Raw genomic sequence first — 22,610 nt, 5'->3', positions numbered from 1 at the left:
GTACCATTGAATGAGAGGAAGAGAACGAACAGTTTCGAAGGGGAAAACAGTGAGCTCAGTTGCAACTGTTGAGTTTGCAGTGTCAGTAAGACCTACCAGACAGTGGAATGACCCTGACTATGACCCTGAAGCATAAGGAGAGATCTAGGCTAGAGATCAAGAGTTGAGTCAGCAATATCTAGATGAGAGTTTAAACTATGAAAGGAAAGGAGACAGCCCATGTTCAGAAAGTTTTAGAAAGAGTTTTAGAAAGAAAAACAGCAAGGGACCAAGAATGCATCCATGGGTCATACGACATGGTTAGTGTATTGAATGCCACTGAATTGTATACTACAAATGGTTAAAATGGCAAATGTTATGTGTATATATATTTTACCATAATTTTTTAAAGTGAAAAAAAAGTAGATACTTCAGGCACAATAAAAAGTATATACCTTTCTTGGGCTTCCCTGGTGGCGCAGTGGTTGAGAGTCCACCTGCCGATGCAGGGGACACGGGTTCGTGCCCCGGTCTGGGAAGATCCCACATGCCGCGGAGCGGCTGGGCCCGTGAGCCATGGCCGCTAAGCCTGCGCGTCCGGAGGCTGTGCTCCACAATGGCAGAGGCCACAACAGTGAGAGGCCCGCGTACTGCACAAAAAAAAAAAAGTATATACCTTTCTTAAAAAAATGGATCCATGTGGCATGCTGACATTTAAGGGACTGCATACAAGGAAAAGCCCATGAAGAGGTGAGCAAGGAATAATCAGAGATAGGAGGAAGGAAGCTGAGGAGAGCACTGCCACAGATGCCAGAGCAATAGAATTCCAATAAAATGCAGGGTGGGATGGGTGGAGAAGTTAGATAATGGCTGAAGTTACTTCCAGAAATAACAGTCAGAATATATAAGCTCTGGGAGAGAGAGAGAGAATTTTGGTCTCTGGGCTTGCCCATCCAGAACTTCTCAGCAGCAATAAAATGACTTAAATTTCATCTTTCGGAATAAAACTTGCCTGTACTCTGCCAGTTTTGTCTGGGCAGGAAACAGAGCTCATACCAGCTGCTGAGGATGGTTCGAAATTCCACTTCAGAGCACTGGAATGTGACACCTCCCAAGTGGCAGCCTCTGCCCAGGGAAAGGGAGCAAAGCTGCCTGGAGTGGAGGGTGACGGGTGCAGTAGGGGGTACAGAGCCTTGCAGCCTCCCGCTTAGGAGCTGACACTCCTCTGCCTGCTCACAGGGTCTCTCATCTGAGCAGGAAAAGTCAGCATGTCCCTGGTCCCTTAATCTCTGTCTGCACATCTCCCTCTCACCCAGATGGCCTCTTGGGTATTTAGAACAAGCAAGTTGCCATAAGATCATGGACCAGAATTGCCTGTAGTGGAAGGGCCTCTTTGCCTTGAGTGCTTTTCGACAGTGCCTCAAAGACAATCTCACTCAATACCAGAGAAAGAGGGACAGGGCCATGGATGGAGGGAGGAGAGGAAGAGGGACCACTGGGTAGCCTCACGTCCGAGCAAAGTCTCCTCGTCGCGTCCTGGAGTGCCCTGTGGCATCATCATTTACCAACTGAAACCAGGGAAACAACCTTGCCAGCTTTTAAAAATATCTAATGGCTCATCAGCTGTTTTCCTGTCATATTTTTGGCAGAGTTTGGCTAATAGCCCTTCAATGTGGCAGAATAAACCTGCTAATTCATTCTTCAGGTTAAATGTTTAAAAGACAGCCTCATCTAACCGTGTGAAAGAATCTGAGTGTCTTCAGTAACTCAGGGGCGATGCTCAGAATCCACAAAACCTAGCCTAGATCCTAGAACCGCAGCAAACCCACCACCCATCAGGGAGGGCTCTCCTTAGCCCTTTGTTAATAATTCCTGTACACTGTTTTCAAAATGTGATTGTTAACAAATTACCAGGGTCCATCCTGGGGGAAGTTAAAATAAGAGATATAGGAAGGATCACTGTCCTGGGGGCAATAAAACACGTGAACAAATAGAAATGAGACCCTCAAACCATATATGAAAACCTCAGTATTGCCTTTGTTGTTGTGGACTGGAGACTAAGGCTGAGTGTGGCGGCAAATGGGCTGGAAACTGAAGCCCAGGATTAAATAGCTTTGCCAACCGCGTTGTGGGCATGGGGCCTGTCCAGGGAAGACGTACAGCCAGGAGGAGAGTTACAGGAACGCTGATGAAGTTTACGTTTCAGGGATCCTCATTTGAATGGGTCCCTTCTAGCCCTTCTAAGGCCCTGGGAGGGGTGCTTATTACTTTGCATTTGTAGTTTTATGTTCTTTTTCTTAAAGAGGCCTCCCCAGATCGTACAAGCATCAGGCCCCGCACAACACCAGCCTGCATGGAGCACAAGAAGACAGCCTCTGCTCTGTCTTGGTGGGCAGCACACTCCCCAGATAGGAAGGGGAGGGCAGAGGCCCATGGTCGCTGTGCTCTGGCCTCGTTTACTGAAGGAGTAAAGGAGAAGAAAGGCCTGGAGTTTTACACACAGTGCCCTCAACGTGGAAGGATACACAGGAGTGGGGAAGGATGCTCCCTCCCTCCTTAACGGAGACAGTTTTCCAGGCAGAGCTGAAGACACTTCATTGGCTACATAATAACCCCATGCCTGAACGACAAGGGAGAATCCCAGTTCAAACCCAGCTTGGAGATGGGGGATTCCACCAAGTTTTTTTAACTTGGGCTTTCCCCAGTTTCCCATCATTCCTCTCAGTTTGACCCTCCTCCCTTTACCCTGGCCAGCAAGCAGCTAAGGCCTATACAGAGGTCTCTGAAGCCAGGGGGAACAATAGGCAGGGGCCCACTGGGGGCCTTCCCCCCTTGTGGGGACAGTTTTATTTTTCCCCTTTTCTTTCTGTTTTTTTAAAGATAAAATGTTCAGAGCCAAAAAAAAAAAACCACCATAAAAAAAACCACCATAAAAAAAACAAGACAGGAAGGAACAGCGATGCCTGATGCTCTGCTGCCCAGAGACCTCCCTCTCTCCTGTCACACAAGATCCCTCACCCCCCTGCCGTGCGTCAGAAATCCAAAATTACTAGAAACCTACCATGTGAGAGATGCTTTCATTATTCAAGTTTCCAAATCTATACTCTTGAAAACAATGCCTCCTCATCTTAAAAGATGCCCTCGTTTGGTGAGCCGGGGACAAAGGCATTTTAAAAAGCCATGATGCAGGGATTTGCCTTGCAAGCCAGGCAGCCTTCAGGGAAATTTATCCTAACCAGGAATGACCAGAGGAAGGAACAGCCCAAGCATCTGCCCTCATGTTTAATATTCTGTGTCTGCATGCTCCACCGCAGGCCTCTGTGAGCACCTTACACCTCAGCATTCATAGGAAAAAAGGCATAAAACTACTACTTATTGAAGAAAATGGATGTCCCCTCCCCTAACTGGAAGATGTACCTCCTTAGCACTGCTTCCTTTCATCTCTAGTCACACCCCAAAGCCCCACACCTCCTGCTGAAAATATTTTAAACCAAAGGGCCATGTTGATTTATTAAACTTTATTTTTACTTTTTAAATAAAATAAGAAATTAACTTGTGTTGGTAACTAGGCTGTCGGGAAAATAACAGTGGCAGGAGTCAACCTTTGGCTATTTATCTGCTGCTGTTTTCCCTTCTGAAATCTCTTTCAAAGCTTCCAGAGAATTCCATGCAGAGGCTGCCCAGTAAGGACAGGAACAGAGTTTGCTGGGCAGGTCAGCTCCTGCTCTCGCTTCTTGTCATAAAGTCAAGTCCAGGCAAGGCCTCATTCAGGCTCCCCTCCCCGGCATCAGAGAGCCTGGAGGATGCATCCACTTCCAAGCCTGGAGGCTGGTTGGTTCGGAACTTCTGCGTGGTGAGGAAGCCACCTCGCCTCCTGCCATATAGCCATCCAAGACAGGGCCTGGGCAGGCGCATTTAGGCCCTGACCCAAATGGCCCTGCTCAGCCCCATGGTGGAGGCCATGTGGGCCCAGGGATCTTTCCAGTCCTGACCACCCTGTGCCCTGGTGAAGGCAGGAGCAGAGGCCGAGTCCACACACTTGTCCTGAGTCAGGCTGAGAGCAGTGGTCAGCCCATGACCCTCCTGAGCTCCGATCCAGGAAGAAGCTTTGGAGAGCAGGCAGCAGGTAACACAGGGTTAGCCAGCAGACAGTGAGCTGGGACGCAGGAGGGTGGGCTGGAGGCCAAAGCCCAAGGAGCCAAGGCAGTTTGACCCAGAGCAGAACAGAGCCAGGTTCTGGGCCACCAAGCTACATGGTGTAGGCTGTGGAACATTCCACATGCCTTCCAGCCCATGGCAGAGTCTTAGCACCCAAAGGGGCTTTTCATCTTGGGACTAGATGAAAATGCAAAAGGATTAATTTAGAGGAGCTGAACTAATTTCATGAATGAAGCAAATACTAAACAGGCAGATGTGTATGTATTTCTACTACATACCCATATTCATTCAACAGGTAACACGGAGCCATCCTTACATGATTGTCAATTCCTCTTCACAAGGTAGTTGATAGAAATTCCAATTCAAGATCATAAGGGGCAACCAGGCCCTGCTGTGGCCTCCATCCCTTTCGGACTTCACTCTGAGGTACACTTGCACTATGTGACACTCTGATCCACCCGGAGCCATGTGGATGAACTTCCTTCCATCAGATGGAGCAATTACAAACGCGGTCTCAGTCTCTCATGCAGCTGCCTTATGTTTAGTCTTTCAAGTATAGATATTTCTTAAGCGAATTTTTTATAAATCTGACATTAGAGTGTAATGATGAAGTGGAAGGGGGCAAGGTTCTAAAATCAGACTGTGAAGGTTCAATTCCCAGTTTTGCAACATTAAAATTGAGGGCATATAAATATGTCCGTAAGTGGTACGGGAAGGGTCTGGGTAAGTTACATACCTTCGCTGAGTCTCCTTTTTCCTTATTCAAAAAGGGGATAACAGTTCCTGCAACAAGACTGCTTTAACAAGGCTCATTTAATTAAATGAGCTCATGCATAGGTAGCATTTTGCACAGTGCCGGGAATGCAGGTAGCACACAATAACAGTTGCTATCGTTAGTAAAATTAGTACAAAGACATCCATGAAAATGCAAGAGTTTCAGAAGGAGTGACCCTGTAAAATGTCATCCTAAAAGACTGGGAGGGACTGCAGGAGCCTTCCACCTGGGCCTTTGACCTCCAATCTTCCCCTCAGGTCCATACCCTATGCATTGAAAGCATTTACTTCCCAAGAAACAAGTCCGATCACAGTCCCTGCATATTGAAGCCACTCAGGCTCAAGTTAGAAGCCATGCCCCTCAGCTTGGGCTCCAACAGTGGGGACCCTGCCTCCTTCAACCCTACACCATGCACTTTGTGTTTGCTTTCTGTGCAGGAACACCAAACTCTTCTTCGCCTGAGGGTGAGAATCCAGTGTCACCTCCTCAGTGCTAGTTCCAGACACTTAGTTCTTAGTGCTTGCTGAGGGCAGTAATCTGCTGGTTGAACTTGTAGGCTGTGGAACCAAATGGCCCAACTTTGTTAAAAATTTAGTTTATTGAAATATAGTTGATTTACAATGTTAATTTCTGCTATACAGCAAAGTGATTCAGTTATACACATATATACATCCCTTTTCATATTCTTCTCCATTTATGGTTAATCACAAGATATTGACTATAGTTCCCTGTGCTATACAGTAGGACCTTATTGTTTATCCATTCTCTATATAATAGTTTGCATCTGCTAATCCTAAACTACCAATCCATCCCTCCCTCCCCCTTGGCAACCACAAGTCTGTTCTCTGTCTGTGAGTCTGTTTTTGTTTCGTAGATAGGTTCATTTGTGCCATATTTTAGATTCTACATATAAGTGATATCATATAGTATTTGCCTTTCTCCGTCTGACATACTTCGCTTAGTATGATAATCTCTAGGTCCATCCATGTTGCTGCAAATGTCATTATTTCATTCTTTATTATGGCTGAGTAGTATTCCATTGTATATATGTACCATCTCTTCTTTATTCATTCATCTGTCAGTGGACATTTAGGTTGCTTCCATGTCTTACCAAATGGCCCAGCTTTAAATTCTGGTTTCTCCCTGTGACCTTGGGCAAGCTGCTTCTTCTGTCCTTGCCTCAGTATTTTTCTGTAAGATAGGAAAAAAACAATATTATTGAATTCATAAGGTTGTTAATATTAAGTGAACTAACATATGGAAAGCATGTTAGTACATATTTAGAAAGGACAGTCCCTGGCACATAGTAAGTGTTCAATAAATATGAGCTATACTGATAACAAGTATTATTATCATCACTATCATTATTACTATTGCACCAGAATGTAAGCTTTAAGACTCAAGAGACTGTTTGCTTTTTTCACTGCCTGGCACATAAAAGGTGCTGCATGAAACTCACAGATATAGAGAACAAACTAGTGGTTACCAGTGGTGGGCGGGAGGGTGGGGGAGGCAAGAGAGGGGTTGGGGGAGTGGGAGCTTCAAACTGTTGGGTGTAAGATAGACTCAAGGATGTACTATACAACACGGGGAATAGAGGTCATATTTTGTTATAACTGCAAATGGAAAGTAACCTTTAAAATTGTATTAAAATTTTTTTAATTTTTTAAATTAAATAAAAACTATCCAAAAATAAATAAATTAATTAAAGGTGCTGCGTGTACAGCTGTTGAATAACGCACAGGCCCCTGAGTGTGGATAACGGTTGATGCATATCCCTCAGCAGACCACAAGCACCTTGGTTCTGTGTAATCCATCCTTACTGCTGAGGTCTTCTCCGTGGGCACTGGACGGACTCTCAGTAAACGTTTGCTGAATGAACCTCCTCCGAGGTTGCATGCACATGTTACCTACTTGTAGGACATTAGCTTCATGTCTAAGTTTATCAAAAATTCATGCCCTTTGTCTGACGGTGACTCTTTTTTGCACTGGGTGTTTGTATATAACGGTGCTGGAAGATCTTGAAAACCAGGCAGTGCGTTGGGGGGCTTTACTGGGGGCTGCATCCAGAGCAAGGGTCAGTCCCTTCAGGAGCTCCTGCCCCACTGCATTTCCACTCCCCCAGCATCCCCACTGCACCTTGCCCCTGCTGAGCCCCATGCTGTCCTCCTTCGCCACGGAAGGGAGGGCTGGGACGAGGCAGACCAAGCCTGCTCAGAGACGGCCGGATGAAGCTTTGTCTGAATCCAGGAAATCTCCTTCCGGAGCTGAAGCCTCCCCTCTCCCCTTGTGGTCCCGGTCCTCCACCCTCCCCACTTCACAGGAAAACTTCTTTTTCCAGAAGGAATTAAAATAATTTTCCCCACAATATATCAGCCTTTCTGCTTCAGTTCCTCTCTCTAGAGTGAAAATAAAATCAGGAGAGGGGAGATTGCATTTAATGGGAATAAATGCAGTCTGTAGTCTTTACTAAATTATAACGTACTCCTGAAAGACCACTGTTTTATAAGCCTTGCAGTAACCAAACCACTTATTATTCCGACTGCAAACAGATTTATGATCTGAAATGGCCACCATGTTTGCTGGCCACGAGGAAACAAAGGGAGCATGAGTTACAGCTCAGCGTCTGACATGATAGCTTCCATCCCACTTGTCCGGCCATGTCTGCTTACATCTTACAGTTCATTTTCTCCTCACATCAATGCAATGAGGCAGGTGAGGTTCAGTATCTCCATTTTATGGGCATGGAACTTAGAGACTGAAAGATCAAGAGGGCTGTCCTTGACTAACTGTGAGTTTGGAGAACACACGGGATTTCTTTTTCTCTTCAAGGAGAGCATCACTCTGCCGTAGCTCATGCATAAACGTTGTGGGTCCAGGAGCATCCTCTGGCTGCTGTGCCCTCTCCCCACCCACTGCCCAGCCCTGCACCTGCACTTATGAGGTGCAGGTCCCTCGGGGACAATCTGGCATTCCCAAGCCTTGGCTTGGTGGGAGCCGAGTGTTTAGTTCCCTGGCTTTTGGGTCAAAAACATTCCACGGAGTAAAAGCTGCCTTTAAACAGCTTCCAGTAGCCCCCACTGAGCCCTCAGAGTAGGGGTGAGTCACGCCCCAGCTCTGCCATTAACCTGCTGTGTAGCCTCGGACAGGCCATCCAACCTCCCCCTCTGTAAATGGTTGGGGAGAGGGCAGCTTTGAAAGTCTGATCATGCTGTGAACAGTCTCCCCTGAAGACACATGCTCTGAAGATCATGAGTGTTGTTTCAGGAGGGTCACACCTTCCATGAACTTGAGCCCATCTGTGTACCCCATAGGTCCACTGATCCTGGGTGAGGATCCCAGGGCCACGTGAGCCCTGATACCATAGGGAGGAGCCCCAAGTGCAGATTTTTAAAATACAACTTCAATAGTTTACTTTCTCATTGTGCAATGTTAAAAAAAGAAAAAGAAAAGCAAAGACAGATTTTTCTTAATTACCATAAATCCACTACCAGCAAAATCACCATTAATATTTGAGTAAATATCCCTCAGTCTCTCTCTCACTCTTGGCAAACATAAGTCCACTCATTATATCAAGGCTGTTCTCTCAGGTCATTTAAATGTTATGTGTAAACATAATGTCTACAGAGTAATTGGTGGTTCTACCATGTATTATTAACTATTCCTTAATTGTTAAGCATTTAGGTTGCTTTCCTTTATCATCATCATCATCATCTGTGCAAACATATCTGATGTGGTGGGGGGGAAGCTAAAAGTGGAATTGCCAGCTTTATTCAGAAGGGGTACCTATGACAGTTAATACCTGTGACAACTTGCCCCTCGCCCCCAGCTCCAAAGGTTGTACCCACTTGCACTCCCGGTAGCTGGGAAGAAGGGGTGGTGGAGGGGACTTAAATCTGCTCCTTGAACCAGCAGCCCCAGAATACTGACACCGAGGGAGTGGGACCTCTGTTGATGAAAGTGAATAATCGTGTCAGGTCACGGCAACTGTCTGTTTTGGGGACTGGCCTAGGCATGTTTGGAAGTGGGCATGATTTGTCTTGGGTGCCTGCCTCATTGGACCCGAGAACAGCGTTGACTCAGTCACCACACCCCTCCCCTCCCAGGGTCAGCAGAAGCTGCCTCACCCTCTTCTTCCTGGAATCCCTCTACCCTTTATCACACCCCATCAGTGGGCTCTAGACTTTGCCTCGTGAATCTCTTACACGCACCTATGAGAAACAGGCTCAGGGAAGCAGGCTGAGTTCTGAGAATTGTCCCAAGTCCAGCCCAAGGGGTGGTGGGGACAGCAGATCCAGGGAGTGGGAGGCTGTCACCAGGCACAGGGTGATGGTCCGGAGGCAGATGGGCAGTGGTAGGTCATCTCAGTGCCCAGCTGCATAGGCAGCCATCTGCTCTGTCTCCTGCAGGATTGGTCCTTCAGGATGTTGTTCAAAGAGAAGAACGGGGCCTCCCTGAGAAGACAAACCCACTTCTCACGAGAACTGACTACATAGAGTGTGCTGCCCGGAATGTTGGGCAGAGTTTCAGCCATTTACTCGGCAAACTGTGCTCTTCTCTGGGCCTTAAATCTGCATATCGGGGATGGGAGTGCGGGGAGGGAGAGACCACAGGTATTGCCTGCCCCCCCAAGCTCACATGCTGGTTGCACGCACAGCCGGCCCCACTGCTGACCGCCCTCTCTCTCGGCCCCGCAGTCCGATGGCTCCATACTGGCAATCGCCCTGCTGATCCTGTTCCTGCTTCTGGCCCTGGCTCTCCTCTGGTGGTTCTGGCCGCTCTGCTGCACTGTGGTAAGTGCCCCAAGCTTCTCCCCCGGCCTCAGACCTCAGGCCGCTCAAAGCAAAGAATGACACAGGTTAACAGGACCATGAGTAAGTAGAGGGCAACAAGAAACTGTCTAAATAATTAACAATAAGTCTAGTGTCTTTTGTACAATTTTTACAATATTGGCAAAAACTAACATGATCAATAAAATCACGTGTCATTAGGAGTCAGTATGCGTTAGAGTTTGCCAGTGGACACACCATTTTGGGTGGAGCAGCTAGAGGGGCTGCTCTGGGTGCAGTGCCTAGGAAGGATCAGCAGAATACTGTAAATGATGAGTGTTACTTGACGTGTAATAAATACACATGCATGTGTGTGTGTGTGGCACATGTGCACGTGTGCACACACACTTGTTGAGTTGCACCAGCTGATACTCTTCCAAAGCCACCTTGGTCTTAGCAACTAGTCAGCCCATCTGAGAAAGTGCCACAGGCATCTTTATTTTTAACAATAAAGAGTGGCACCGGGCTTCCCTGGTGGCGCAGTGGTTGAGAGTCCGCCTGCCGATGCAGGGGACACGGGTTTGTGCCCCGGTCTGGGAAGATCCCACATGCAGCAGAGCGGCTGGGCCCATGAGCCATGGCCGCTGAGACTGCGCGTCCGGAGCCTGTGCTCCACAACAGGAGAGGCCACAACAGTGAGAGGCCCGCGTACCAAAAAAAAAAAAAAAAAAGAGTGGCACCTACCTTTATTTTCTTCTTTTAGCCACCATTTATAGGACACACCTATATGTGCCCAGCATAAGATCAGTAAGGACCTCCTCCCCATCTTCATCACCTGGAGCCACCACATAGCTCTGGCCAGCATCTCCCCAAATAGCACAGGGCCTGGAATAACCCGCCATCACCTGCCATGCCCAAATGATATGTGATTGTCTATCAGTTTCTATTCCCTGGCCCCCAAACCAGGAAAAGACCAAACAAAGTAATATCCAAATGAAAAAAAAAACATTAGCTCTTTCAAGTCTAGCTCTAGCACATGCCCTGACTTCATGCACAATCAGAGCATGCGCTGTAAAGCTGGGTGCGTTTGAAGTGAGCGCTGCTCCACTGCCACAGCTTCTTCCATTCCCTGCATCTCAGTTCGTCCATGGCAGGCCCAGCAGAGGAAAATAGATGGTGAGCATCTCCAGGCTAGAGCTTGTCTTCACTTTATCTCTGGAAATCCAGCATTTAGCATACCATGCAAGGCGACTCAAATCTGTGTGTAGGACAGAAACCGAAGCCTCATAGAATACTAGACTTGAACAAAAGGGGGAAATGGTTTCAAACACTTTAAAGAGATGATAAATGGATGAATGCAAAACTCAGTCAGGATGTGGATCCCTGTGGCAAGGATTCTGGAAAGAAAGAGGCATTTGCACCAACAGAAGCCTCTGGTTTTGAGGGGAAAAGATGACTTGTAGCAGACAAGAATGTGTGGGTGGGAGGGACCCTGGTGGGAGGGACAGGTGCAAGTCTCAGGTCAATTAGTGTAATCCAGGCTGGAGTGATTTCACCAAGATTTTAAGCAGTCTTAAGCAGAGCAGCCCCAGAGTAAATGTTTAAATACTTAAGGCTGCATAACCATTTTATTTTTAAGGTTAAAAAAAAAAAACTGAAGCAGCCAGACTGTTTTCTATGGTGATTCAAAAGGAAGCATATCTTCAAGTCTGGAATTCTTGGGGGAAGAAAACTTTCAGAGGGCTCTTAAAGAAGAGGGTGGCTGGGAGTGTTGGTGGTGGCAGCCTGAGGTGAACACTGGGGCTTCTGTTGTAGTAGGCATCACCCTTTGTTCACTTAGTCCCTTTGATTATTAAAGACAGTTACCTCTGGGTGGGGACAGCTAGGAACAATACAACAGCCAAGCAGTACTCCACCATTTACTGGTTGTGTGATCTTGGGCAAGTTACTTAACCTCTCTGTGCCCCAGTTCCCTCATTTATATGATGAGGACAATGAGAGCTCTGACCTCATAGGTAGATGGTGAAAATTAAAGGATTATCTATATAGGAATATCTATATATCTGCTTAAGATTGTTCCTCGTATTATTATTAACAATAATTACTATTATTAATATTTTTAAATATTTACTATAATAGGAATGTATAACTGTACTGTATGGCATTCAATTTATATTAGTGAGAAATGTCTCTTTTTTCCAGTTTTATTGAAATAGAATTGACAGATAGCATTTTATAAGTTTATGGTATACAACTTAATGATTTGGTACGTGTATATATTGCAAAAAGTTTACCATAATAAGTTAACATCCATCACCCCACATAGTTACACATTTTTCCTTGTGATAAGAACTTTTAAGATTACTTTCTTAGCAACTGTCAACTGTACAGTACAGTATTCTAAACTGTAGTCATCATGTTGTACATTACATACCCCAAGCTTTATCTTGTAACTGGAAGATGTACATTTTGACTACCTTCACTCAATTCCTCCACCCCCAACCCTGTACCCCAGCCCCCACCTCTGGCAACCACAAATTTGATCTGTTTCTATGAATTTGGTTCTTTTAGATTCCACATGTAAATGAAATTATACAATATTTGTCTTTCTCTGCCTGACTTATTTCACTTAGCATAATGCCCTCAAGGTCCGTCCATGCTGTTGCAAATGGAAGGATGTCCTTCTTTTTTATGGCTGAGTACTATTCCATCATATATGTGTACCACATCTTCTTTACCCATTCGCCCTTCAGTGTACACTCAAGTTGCTTACATGTCTTGGCTATTGTAAATGATGTTGCATTGAACATGAGGGTGCCTGTATCTCTTCAGGATAGTGATTTTGTTTCCTTCAGATATATACCCAAAATTGGAATTGCTGGGTCATATGGTAGCTCTATGTCTAATTTTTTGAGGAGCCTCCATACTGTTTTCCATAGTGGCTGCACCAATTTACATTCCCATGAACAGTGTACAAGGATTCCCACTAATACTTGTTATCTCTTGTCTTCTTGATGATAACAATCTTAACAGGCATGAAGTAATATTTTATCGTGGTTTTAATTTCCAGGAAAATGTCTCTTATTTAATGCCTTTCATTATTGGAAGCAGGATCACACAAGGTCAGATTGCTTTGCAATATTCAGAATAGTTTTCAGCGAATCTATCTGGTTAAGCCTATGTTGCTTTGGAAGACAGCAAAAATGTCTTAATGTGGCCTGATTTTGTAAGTCCTGAGGAATTTCTTTACAAGGGAAGATCATAGAGATTGATTTTCCTGTTTATGAAGTCTTTAAAAACTGCCCTTCCACGTATTTCTGAAAGCTGTCTGGGGCTCTGATGCTTAGTGTGCCCCCCAACTTACTCGTTGATCGCTGGCTTCCTTTATGAGTGATGATGTTCTGAGGAGGACAGGGTAAATTCACATGTTTTCTAAAGGGAGTGTACAGGAAGGAGGGCAAACGTCATCTCCCCGCACCCCAGGATGCAGTATGCAGCAAGTTTTTCTCCCCCACGTGACAGCACGCCCTCACCACAGTCTGGGACTAGCAGAGGGCATCCTTGTAAATGATGGTCCTGAAACCTGCCTCTGTCATGCTCCCTGCCCTGTCTTGAGTGTGGGAAATGCCCCATGACCTGGTACCAAAGCCATATCTCCATGATGGGAAATAGCCAGGGAGCAGAAAGGGTCTGTAACATGAGGAGCCCATGAGGTTTGCCTTCCTCCTGCTTCTGCACAGTTCTTTCGGGGAATAATATTCAAAATCTTTAACAATTTGCAAGGCCTCCATCCCAATTGAGCCAAACATTAACCCTTTAGTGGCTGGATATGGGGTGGGATGGGGGATGGTCCATGAAGTCTCGGAGGGTGGCAGGGGTACAAGGTCAGGCACTCAGGTCACTACTTACTAATCATAAAGAGCATTTTAACATGTAACGACCAGTATGGCCAGATCAGGCATAATAGACACTACCAGGCCAGCCTTCTGCAGCCCTCAGCATCCTCTTGCTTCCTGCTGGTCCTGGAAGAAGAAATCTGAAGGCTGAGAGTGACTGGTGCTACCCATTGCATTTTGCCTTTCTGAAAGGACCCCATTCCCAGCTGGCTCTTACCTCCCACCTAGATGGAACCTGGGTTAACTTATTGCCCGCATAGCAGAGAATAATCTATCAGTAATGACTGATGGAGAGAGAATTGGCCAGGTCTTGGATCGAAACTTTTCAGTGTTTCCCAACGTGGCCCTCAGTATCCCCAGGTAAATCTTTGCCTTCTAAGATTCCTACCTTTATTCACTGGCACAAAAAAAATTCACATTGGAAGAGAGAGAGTCATTGGCCTATGTACCCTGTGCTTATTTGCATTTTCAAAAAGGGAATTCAGGGGCCAATATTTTACAAAAAAATAAATGAATAAATAAAACCCTGCCTCAGTTCCACAAAGGGCATTGCCAGAACGCTTTAAGTCATGCTATGGCCACTCCATCCACTTATACGTTTGGTCCAATATTATTGAAATCTCTAAATTGAACTTTAAAAACAGGAAGACTAGGAAATCTGCATGAGAAGAGGATCATGGGAAAAAAGAGTTGAAATGTACTGGATGAGTAAACATATGAACATACGGAGGAAAAATGTCCACAATGAATCAATGGTGTTAGAGGTAAATATTATCTAATACAGATCTAGAAAATGCAGGTAACCCTGAGAGTCTACCATCATCCCAGCCAAGAGGCAGCACCCTGAAAGCCTGCAGTCTAACTAGGATGGTAGCTTTATTACACAGGCAAAGGCCATCACATCCTGCCTAAATTTCAGCAGGTCACCAGACACTGATAGATTCTGATTAGCAATGGGGACTGGCTCCTCCAAATCAAAAATCTGGGGATAGGATAAATGCCTGCCTGGTGTCTGAACCTACGGACCCCATGTTGACACTCTCATGAACACCCTCGATTACCTAACGCCCAGCCCACTTGCCCTGCCCCATCCTTATACCAAGACAGAGCAATTAATAGTCTTCTCCTCTCCTGCTCCCAAGATGATGATGATCCCTTTAGAAGAGAATTGCCCAAGCATGCTGTTGGGGCCACTGCACATTTACGAGGCCTTGTCATTGCTTAGCAAACTCTCACCTCATCCTTATGGAGCCCCAGATTCCACCCCCATGGTGTCTCTCCCACGCTGTTCCCGTTCTCCCGGAGATGACTGTCCTATCTCTGGCTCTTTCACTCTCAACAGACAACCTACTCTTCTGTCTCAGTGAGAGGTGGAAGCTGTCCTGTGAGAAACCTTCCACTTCAAGTAGCACTTTCATGCATCCTGCTCCAACATCCCTACCCTCCCCGGATGCAGCCTGGCCCCTCTGCCTCTCTTACCACTCATGTCCTTCACTCTGTTCTCTCTCATTCACCTCTGCCTGTGGTACCTTCATCCTTTCCTCTCCGCTGTCTTCCTCCCTGCTGCCTACTGGCCTCTTTCAACCTTTAAAAATGTCTCATACATTATTCCTCCTTCAAGCCGCCATCTTCCTTCTCCCTCCCTTTCATCTGCCAACTTCTCTGCAGAGCAGACTGTCCATGACTCCTTCCATTCACTCTTCGGCCCACTGCACCCTGGCCTCCATCAGCATCGTTGCTCTAGTCCATACATTGCAAGCCTGAACTCCCCAGCCAGGGATCTCTGCTCATTTCGCCTTCTACTTTAGCTCTTTCAGCAATGGGCACTCTCTTCTTTCAACTCTCTCCTCTGCTGGCTGCTGCTGACTCTTCTAAATCTGTCTTCAGTTTTCCCCTGTCTCCTTCTGCTGCCACTCACCTCTTGTTCTCCAGGATTGTTTTCAACCTTCTCTCACTGATGCTCACGACTTCAGCTACAATGGATATGCTGATGGCTACTTAATGTGTCCACCCATTGCTGGCTTCGGCTTCAGAAGACCAGGCCCACAGTATTGAGCCTGTATACCCAATGGGCATCTCAAATGTAGGCATCTCTCCCCATCCTGTCCCAGCTAAATTCATCATGTTTTCCCCAGAACTGCTCTTCCTTGATAGATATGTCACCATCCTCTGAGCTGCCCAAACTCTAAACTGAAGAGTGATTGCCAAGGTCTCCTCTGTCTCTCCTTGTCTTCTCTCACTTCACAGTTGTCTGTAGAGCACCCCCTTCTCTCACACTCCATCTCATCTGATACATCCATCTGCACCCTCTACCCCAGCATAAGCATAATACCTGGCACTCAGTAGTTGCTTAATAAATAGTTGTGGAATGAATGAATGAATGAATGAATGTCCTTGCCTTAGTCTGAGGTTCTGCATCTCCCACCTGAACTACTGCAATAACTTTCTAACTGCTCTTTTAGCCTTTCTCACTGTCACTAGGGTTTTTTTTTTTTTGCCTTAAAAAAAGAAAAATAATCAGGTCATGGTCCCACTCACTTCCATGCCCCAAATCCTCTTGACTGTTCAAGATCTCTAAAGTAGACTTCAAATTCCTTGACATGGCGTATGTAGACCCTTCTCAACCTGGCCACACCCCACTTCTCCACCTCACCTCCCACCTACTCCTCCCTGTGTCTGGACCCCCTTGGCACCCTGTGAGGACTCCTTCATGGCACGGACCATGATGTTGTAACTGATTGTTTGCTGTCAATCTTCCCCTATAGACATATGCTATTGGAAGCCAGGGCTGTAGTTCCCCAGAGCATAACCATGCCTGGCTCAAGACTGTTACTCAGTATATCTCAAAGCTCATTGAGGAGCTAAATGGAAGGAGGGCCATCTCCAGGCACACTCTATTCTTTGGGGTTCCTTGAACATACCTCGTAGCTACTAATGATCTCTTTGCTTATATAGTTTCTGCTTGCTGAAATATTTTCATCTTCTTTATCTGCTCTGTCAACAATTCCCCTTTCTTCAAAGCCCGGTTCACTGATGACTCCATCTCAGTAGCTTTCCTTTTTCCCACCTGGGGAGAATTAGCGTCAACCTCCCTTGGTTTTCATAGCACTTTCTTCACAAATCTATTAGCGAATTTTCTCATTCTGTCACAAGTGTTCATTCATATACATGTTCCTGTCACTATACAATGAACTCCTCCAGGGGACGGAGAAACTTGTCACAGAAAATCATCCTCAAAGAAGTACAGTGCCTAGCATGTAATTCATATGTTTTCCAAACTAAACTAAAGTGGGGAAGGGGAATGGATACAAAAGGAACCCACAAAGCGGTGGAACTGTAGGGCATGGTAGTTTCATGGGTGTTTGTATTATTATTATCAGGTTTCATAAATTACATGTATGTTACACACATTGTTTTATATGTATCAAATATTACATAACAAAAGACACTTTTATCAGCTTCTTAAATAAAATCCTAGAAATCTGCCCATTTTATTAGGAGGTTAATTGTATAACAGGAACCCCAAGTCAAAAGATCTTGCCATATTTTGCCAGGTGAAAAGTTTCTGGAGATTCGTTGCATAACAACGTGAATATACTTAACATTACTGAACTGTACATTTAAAAATGGTTAAGATTAGGTTATGTGTTTTTTACCACAACTAGAGAGAAAATAAAAAGAGATCCTGCTGTAGAGTTGAAATTCTTCTGCAGCCCAGCTAATTAAACTACACTATTAAGGTGAAATCAAATCATTATATTTCTGTTCAAATAATGGCAAATATTTTTATTCAGTTTGTTGGGAGAGGATCATGTGCATGCTTTGAGAATTTCTCCCTAGAGAAACAAAATGCAGTTCCCTTTTGTTTTGGTTTGTTTTTAAAGGCCTCGTAGGTATCTTATGAACAGTTTTTAAAGAATTATGTAAAGGATCATGTTTAATTCACTTTATTGAATTTCCAGGGTAGTTCAATGAATGACAAATTGCAAGGGACAAAAACTAATCAGGAACTTGACATGCCTTAAATTGAAATAAAAATAAATTCTTCAAATAATGCCCTCCACACCTTTAAGCATAACATTTAATTTTCAGGGCCAGACAACCAAACCTAACATCACCAAAGGGATTCACTGAAGCATATTTAGTAGAAATCTGACAAGTACAAGCAGCTCCTTAGCCAGGCATCATGGGCCTAGACTCATCATGCTTTCTGGATCCCTTTCCAGCCTCCACCCATTCCCATCTGGACACACCTCTCTCTGCAGCTGACAAGGTCGCTTCCCACTAGCATGCAGAGCCTGCCATGGCCTGCCCTCACCTCAGAGCTCTGCACCACACTCCAGTCTGTTCTCATCTCCACCTTGCCCTCGTGGCTTCCCTCATCCCTGCTGGGCTGGCCCTGCGACTTGCCTGGAAACCCACCCACCACCATCCTCATGCCCCTAGGTGAGCTGGAAAGAGGCGAGCTGCCATTAAAGACAATGGGGTTCCAATATGAGATCTGCCTCCATCAATATGAGATCTGCCTCCATCAAAGGCAAATCTTTTAACCTTCATTTCCTCACGTGAAAAATTAGAAAATTGGAACCATGTTGGAGCTAAGGTAGCTTCCTTATATTCTTACCTCCTATAAGTGAATCTACTCCTCTCCTTCAACATTTCCTGGCCTGTGGTCCTCAAGCCTGGTTACGCATCAAAATATGATGCAAGTATCAGGGGCAGCATTTCCAGACGTTGTCCACCTAAACTTCTTTTGACCCTGGAACCCTCCCTTGACCCCTACCCATTAACATACTGACATCTAGAAGGGCACTAGCCCTTCCCAAACACCTATTGACATCCTGATGTCTGGAAGGACACTGACATTCTGCCAAAGACCATTTGGGAAACATAAGCCCAGAGAATGCTGAATTGGTTGAAAGTCAGATTCCTGGGTCCCTAGGTGTGGCCTCTTTACCGCCCTCCTCGAAGGCTATGTCAGTGCCAACAAGCTCAAACACACTGTGAACATCATCCCGCACCCTTGTTCCTTGTGTGTCCTGCTCAGATCCCACAGGCACTGCCAGTGCTGGAATCACCTTGCCCATAACCCAGGCAGACCAGATGCTCCTCTAAGCCTCAGGGAATCTGAATCCATGAATTCTTTTTTTAACCGTCTCAGTGTTTCGCAGTGACTGGTGCATCATCTAGTGAAGAATATGCATAGCTGCTCTTTGAAATTACCATGTACATCCTTTAGGCCTTATCAGCTAATGTTAAAATTCTTGCCACTACTCTCTCTTGAGTTACGTATGAATTTGGCCTTTTAAATAATTCCAGTCTTAAGGGAGATAAGATGAGAGGCCAAAAATTATTTGGAATTTGAGTTCCAAATGTAAAAAACAAAAAAGTTGAGCTCATTTCTTTGAAAATTTCTTGTACTACATTCTAGATCAACACCCTTGGCACTAGACTTTACTAAACTTTTACAGTGTAAAATTACTGGATTCAAGCAGTACTTGGCCAGCTCTAATCAACTGTGAGGTTTCTATTACATTTATACTGTTTGTATAGTAAGATTCATTTATCTGTCATCAGCTAGTATTTCATGTTTCCTGGACATTTTCCACATTGCATTGCCTAGTTTCTCTTGGTGTCTTGATTTTAATTAAAAGGGTATTTATTATAAGCTTGGGGAATCAGAATGGAAGCCTAAATTGTAAAAGCATGAGAGCAAGCATCCCCTTCCATCCATGAGATTAAAGCGTTTTGTTAGGTGGCTTTTCAGATCTCATTGGCATTTCTTCTATACACAGCTTTCTTCTGATGGCTTCTCCTCACACAGAACCTATGAGGCCAGGGAGGTAGCAAGGGAGTTGGAATTAAGATATCAGCCCAGAAGTCCAAGGATATGCGATGTTTTAAATCAAAGGTTCCAAATACAACATTTAAGCATCTAAATACAACATTTATTTGAGTTACCCCTCTGAGCATGCAAGAGGTAATCATTTGTGAAAAATCAATTACTCCTGGCTGGTGAAACACTGGACTTCCTAGCAAAATAAAAACAAAAAATTTCCTGGAAAAAAATGTAATAAAGTTGTTTTAAATGCATGTCCAGGCTCACAAGAAAATAGACATTTCCAGGGACAAAATTAAAAAGGTTCTGGAAATCAGACGGTTAGCTGATCCTAAAGCAGTGGTGATTTTCCAATCTCAATAACCTAGACATTTGGTTTCAGAGCCTTACATAGGTCCATAAAAGTTTGGGAGTCAGAACTGAGTCTTCTGCTTACAGCTGAGACCTTGAGTAAAAGGATGGGCTATGAGGTATGTGTGTGTGTGTGTGTGTGTGTGTGTGTCCCTAAGATTTCAGAACCACAACCTCTCGGTTTTAGAGTTCAAATGTTTATTACTTGGGGTTCTGTAAATTACAAACTAAGAGAAAGGGATCACAGTGTGGAAGTGTTTAGGAATCTGCAAAAGGAAACTCTCTGGCAGGTTGATCCCTTAGCTCAGTCTTCATAAGATTCCCATAGGTAAATGCAAACTTCACATGAGTTCACAATCGAAAATTACTAAAAACCCAAGGCACATTATTACTCAGACTCCTTGGGGTTTTACTATGCATGGAAAGCACAGAAGACCAGAAATCAGTTGAGGAAGTCAGGCCCTGTCATTGGTCTTTCCTTTGCTCTCTACAAAGTTAACAATGGTTGAGTAGCAGACACATCAAAAGTTCTCTAAATACCATTATATTTTTCCCATAACATGAAGGGTATTCCTAAAAATATCACTTCATATGGAATTTTAGCCCTATGAAAATAACAGGACTGGGGGGGAAATAGGTTCAGAACAGAACATTCAAAACTGTGCAATGTTATAAAATAATACACTTTTAAAAATTAATAAGAAACTGAAAATTTCCACCATTTTAAGCATCTTCAATTCTTGAAGTAATGCTACAGTATAAATAGCGCTATGTCTCAATTTTTAAAAAATAAACACATGAAGTTTTGTGATGAGTTTGAGTATGATGTAGCCCCATGCCTTTGAGTTAACAGGACAGAAGGAAGGGCATTCTTAGAATGAAGTGTCACAACAACAGAGGTGGATGACTGTGACTCATTGTCTTCTTACTCCTTCTGTGCTGGCTTAAAATAGAAATCCAGCCTTTGTTGTCTTGCCAGGGTCCTCTTTTCATAACAATAACAAAAAAGCTATTTGTGTGGTTCCAAATAAGACCAAATGCCACAAAAGTTTTATTCTGCTGTTCTCAGCATTATAGCCTTTTCTTCAATCCATGACACATGCTTCTAATCCCCTTTAAAGCAAATGAAGGGCCCCATGCCTTCCATTCTCCTTTCTTTGGGTTCCTCAGTGTGGTCTCCAATGAAGCTCAACGTGGGTTCCTTTACTCCCTTTGCTCTCAGGGTGTCCCGTGAATCTCATCTCTTCATGAGCATCTCATACACAAGCTTAAGGCTTTCCTCCTTCCCTGAATCTTTGGATTCTTATAACCAGGACATACACTTGTGTTGAGGACGCTTTAAATGCTTTCATGAAGAAAGGTACACATGCTCACAAGTGAGATATATTGATTTAATTGCACTGCACAAGGGTAAACAGACCTAAGAAAGCAGATGAGGTGTGTGTGAGTTTTGTGTGTTTCTTCCAGGTCACTACTGACAGCTGAGCAGCATCTTTACATTCACCTGATAGTACTTGGTGGCACCCAATATAATCAGCCAGCTCACACTTTTAAATGGTTAATGTTATGTTATGTGAACTTTACCACAACCAAAAGAATCTAAAACATATACAAGCATACTTCAGAGATATTGCAGGCTCCATTCCAGACCACCACAGTAAAGCAAGTCACATGAATTTTTTCGGTTTCCCAGTGCATATTAAGGTTACGTAGTCTATTGAGTATGCAATAGCATTATGCCTTAAAAAAATTTACATACCTTAATTTTAAAAGTACTTTATGGGCTTCCCTGGTGGCGCAGTGGTTAAGAGTCTGCATGATGATGCAGGGGACGTGGGTTTGTGCCACGGAGCAGCTTGGCCCGAGAGCCATGGCTGCTGAGGCTGCACGTCTGGAGCCTGTGCTCCGCAACAGGAGAGGCCACAACAGTGAGAGGCCCGCGTACCGCAAAAAAAAAAAAAAACAACTTTATTGCTAAAATATGCCAATCATCTGCACCTTCAGTGAGTCATAATCTTTTTTTTGAATTTTTGAATTTTATTTATTTTTTTATACAGCAGGTTCTTATTAGTCATCAATTTTATACACATCAGTGTATACATGTCAATCCCAATCGCCCAATTCATCACACTACAACCACCACCCACCCGCCGCTTTCCCCCCTTGGTGTCTATACGTTTGTTCTCTACATCTGTGTCTCAATTTTTGCCCTGCAAACGGGTTCATCTGTACCATTTTTCTCGGTTCCACATCTATGCATTAATATATGCTATTTGTTTTTCTCTTTCTAACATACTTCACTCTGTATGACAGTCTCTAGATCCATCCACGTCTCAGCAAATGACCCAATTTCGTTCCTTTTTATGGCTGAGTAATATTCCATTGTATGTATGTACCACATCTTCTTTATCCATTCGTCTGTCGATGGGCATTTAGGTTGCTTCCATGACCTGGCTATTGTAAATAGTGCTGCAATGAACACTGGGGTGCATGTGTCTTTTTGAATTATGGTTTTCTCTGGGTATATGCCCAGTAGTGGAATTGCTGGATCACCTGGTAATACTATTTTTAGTTTTTTAAGGAACCTCCATACTGTTCTCCATAGTGGCTCTATCAATGTACATTCCCACCAACAGTGCAAGAGGGTTCCCTTTCCTCCACACCCTCTCCATCTACAAACACCATTTGTTGTTTGTAGATTTTCTGATGATACCCATTCTAACTGGTGTGAGGTGATACCTCATTGTAGTTTTGATTAGCACTTCTCTAATAATTAGTGATGTTGAGCAGATTTTCATGTGCTTCTTGACCATCTGTATGTCTTCTTCAGAGAAATGTCTATT

At 44.4% G+C, this 22,610-nt stretch overlaps 1 protein-coding gene across 6 annotated transcripts in view; it reads left to right on the top strand.

The window, feature by feature from the left end:
- ANTXR1 (ANTXR cell adhesion molecule 1) overlaps nt 1–22,610 on the top strand; it is a 293,533-nt gene that overhangs the window by 138,077 nt on the left and 132,846 nt on the right. For 5 of the 6 annotated variants that reach the window (XR_014017420.1, XM_081253940.1, XM_081253943.1 and 2 more), the window contains exon 13: nt 9,610–9,705. Coding sequence is in view for 5 of the 6 variants with exons in the window: in XM_081253940.1 (XP_081110066.1) it covers nt 9,610–9,705 (96 nt within the window). In the remaining variant the exon portion in view is untranslated. Of the gene's footprint in view, nt 1–4,432; nt 4,479–5,349; nt 5,481–9,609; nt 9,706–22,610 lie in introns of those variants that run through there. The other variant, XM_081253944.1, reaches the window with a different exon arrangement.

The sequence above is a fragment of the Mesoplodon bidens genome (genome assembly GCF_964165515.1).
Source record: "Mesoplodon bidens genome assembly, chromosome: 14".
Classification (NCBI taxonomy): domain Eukaryota; kingdom Metazoa; phylum Chordata; class Mammalia; order Artiodactyla; family Ziphiidae; genus Mesoplodon; species Mesoplodon bidens.
This window is presented reverse-complemented; position numbering and strand designations above follow the sequence as displayed.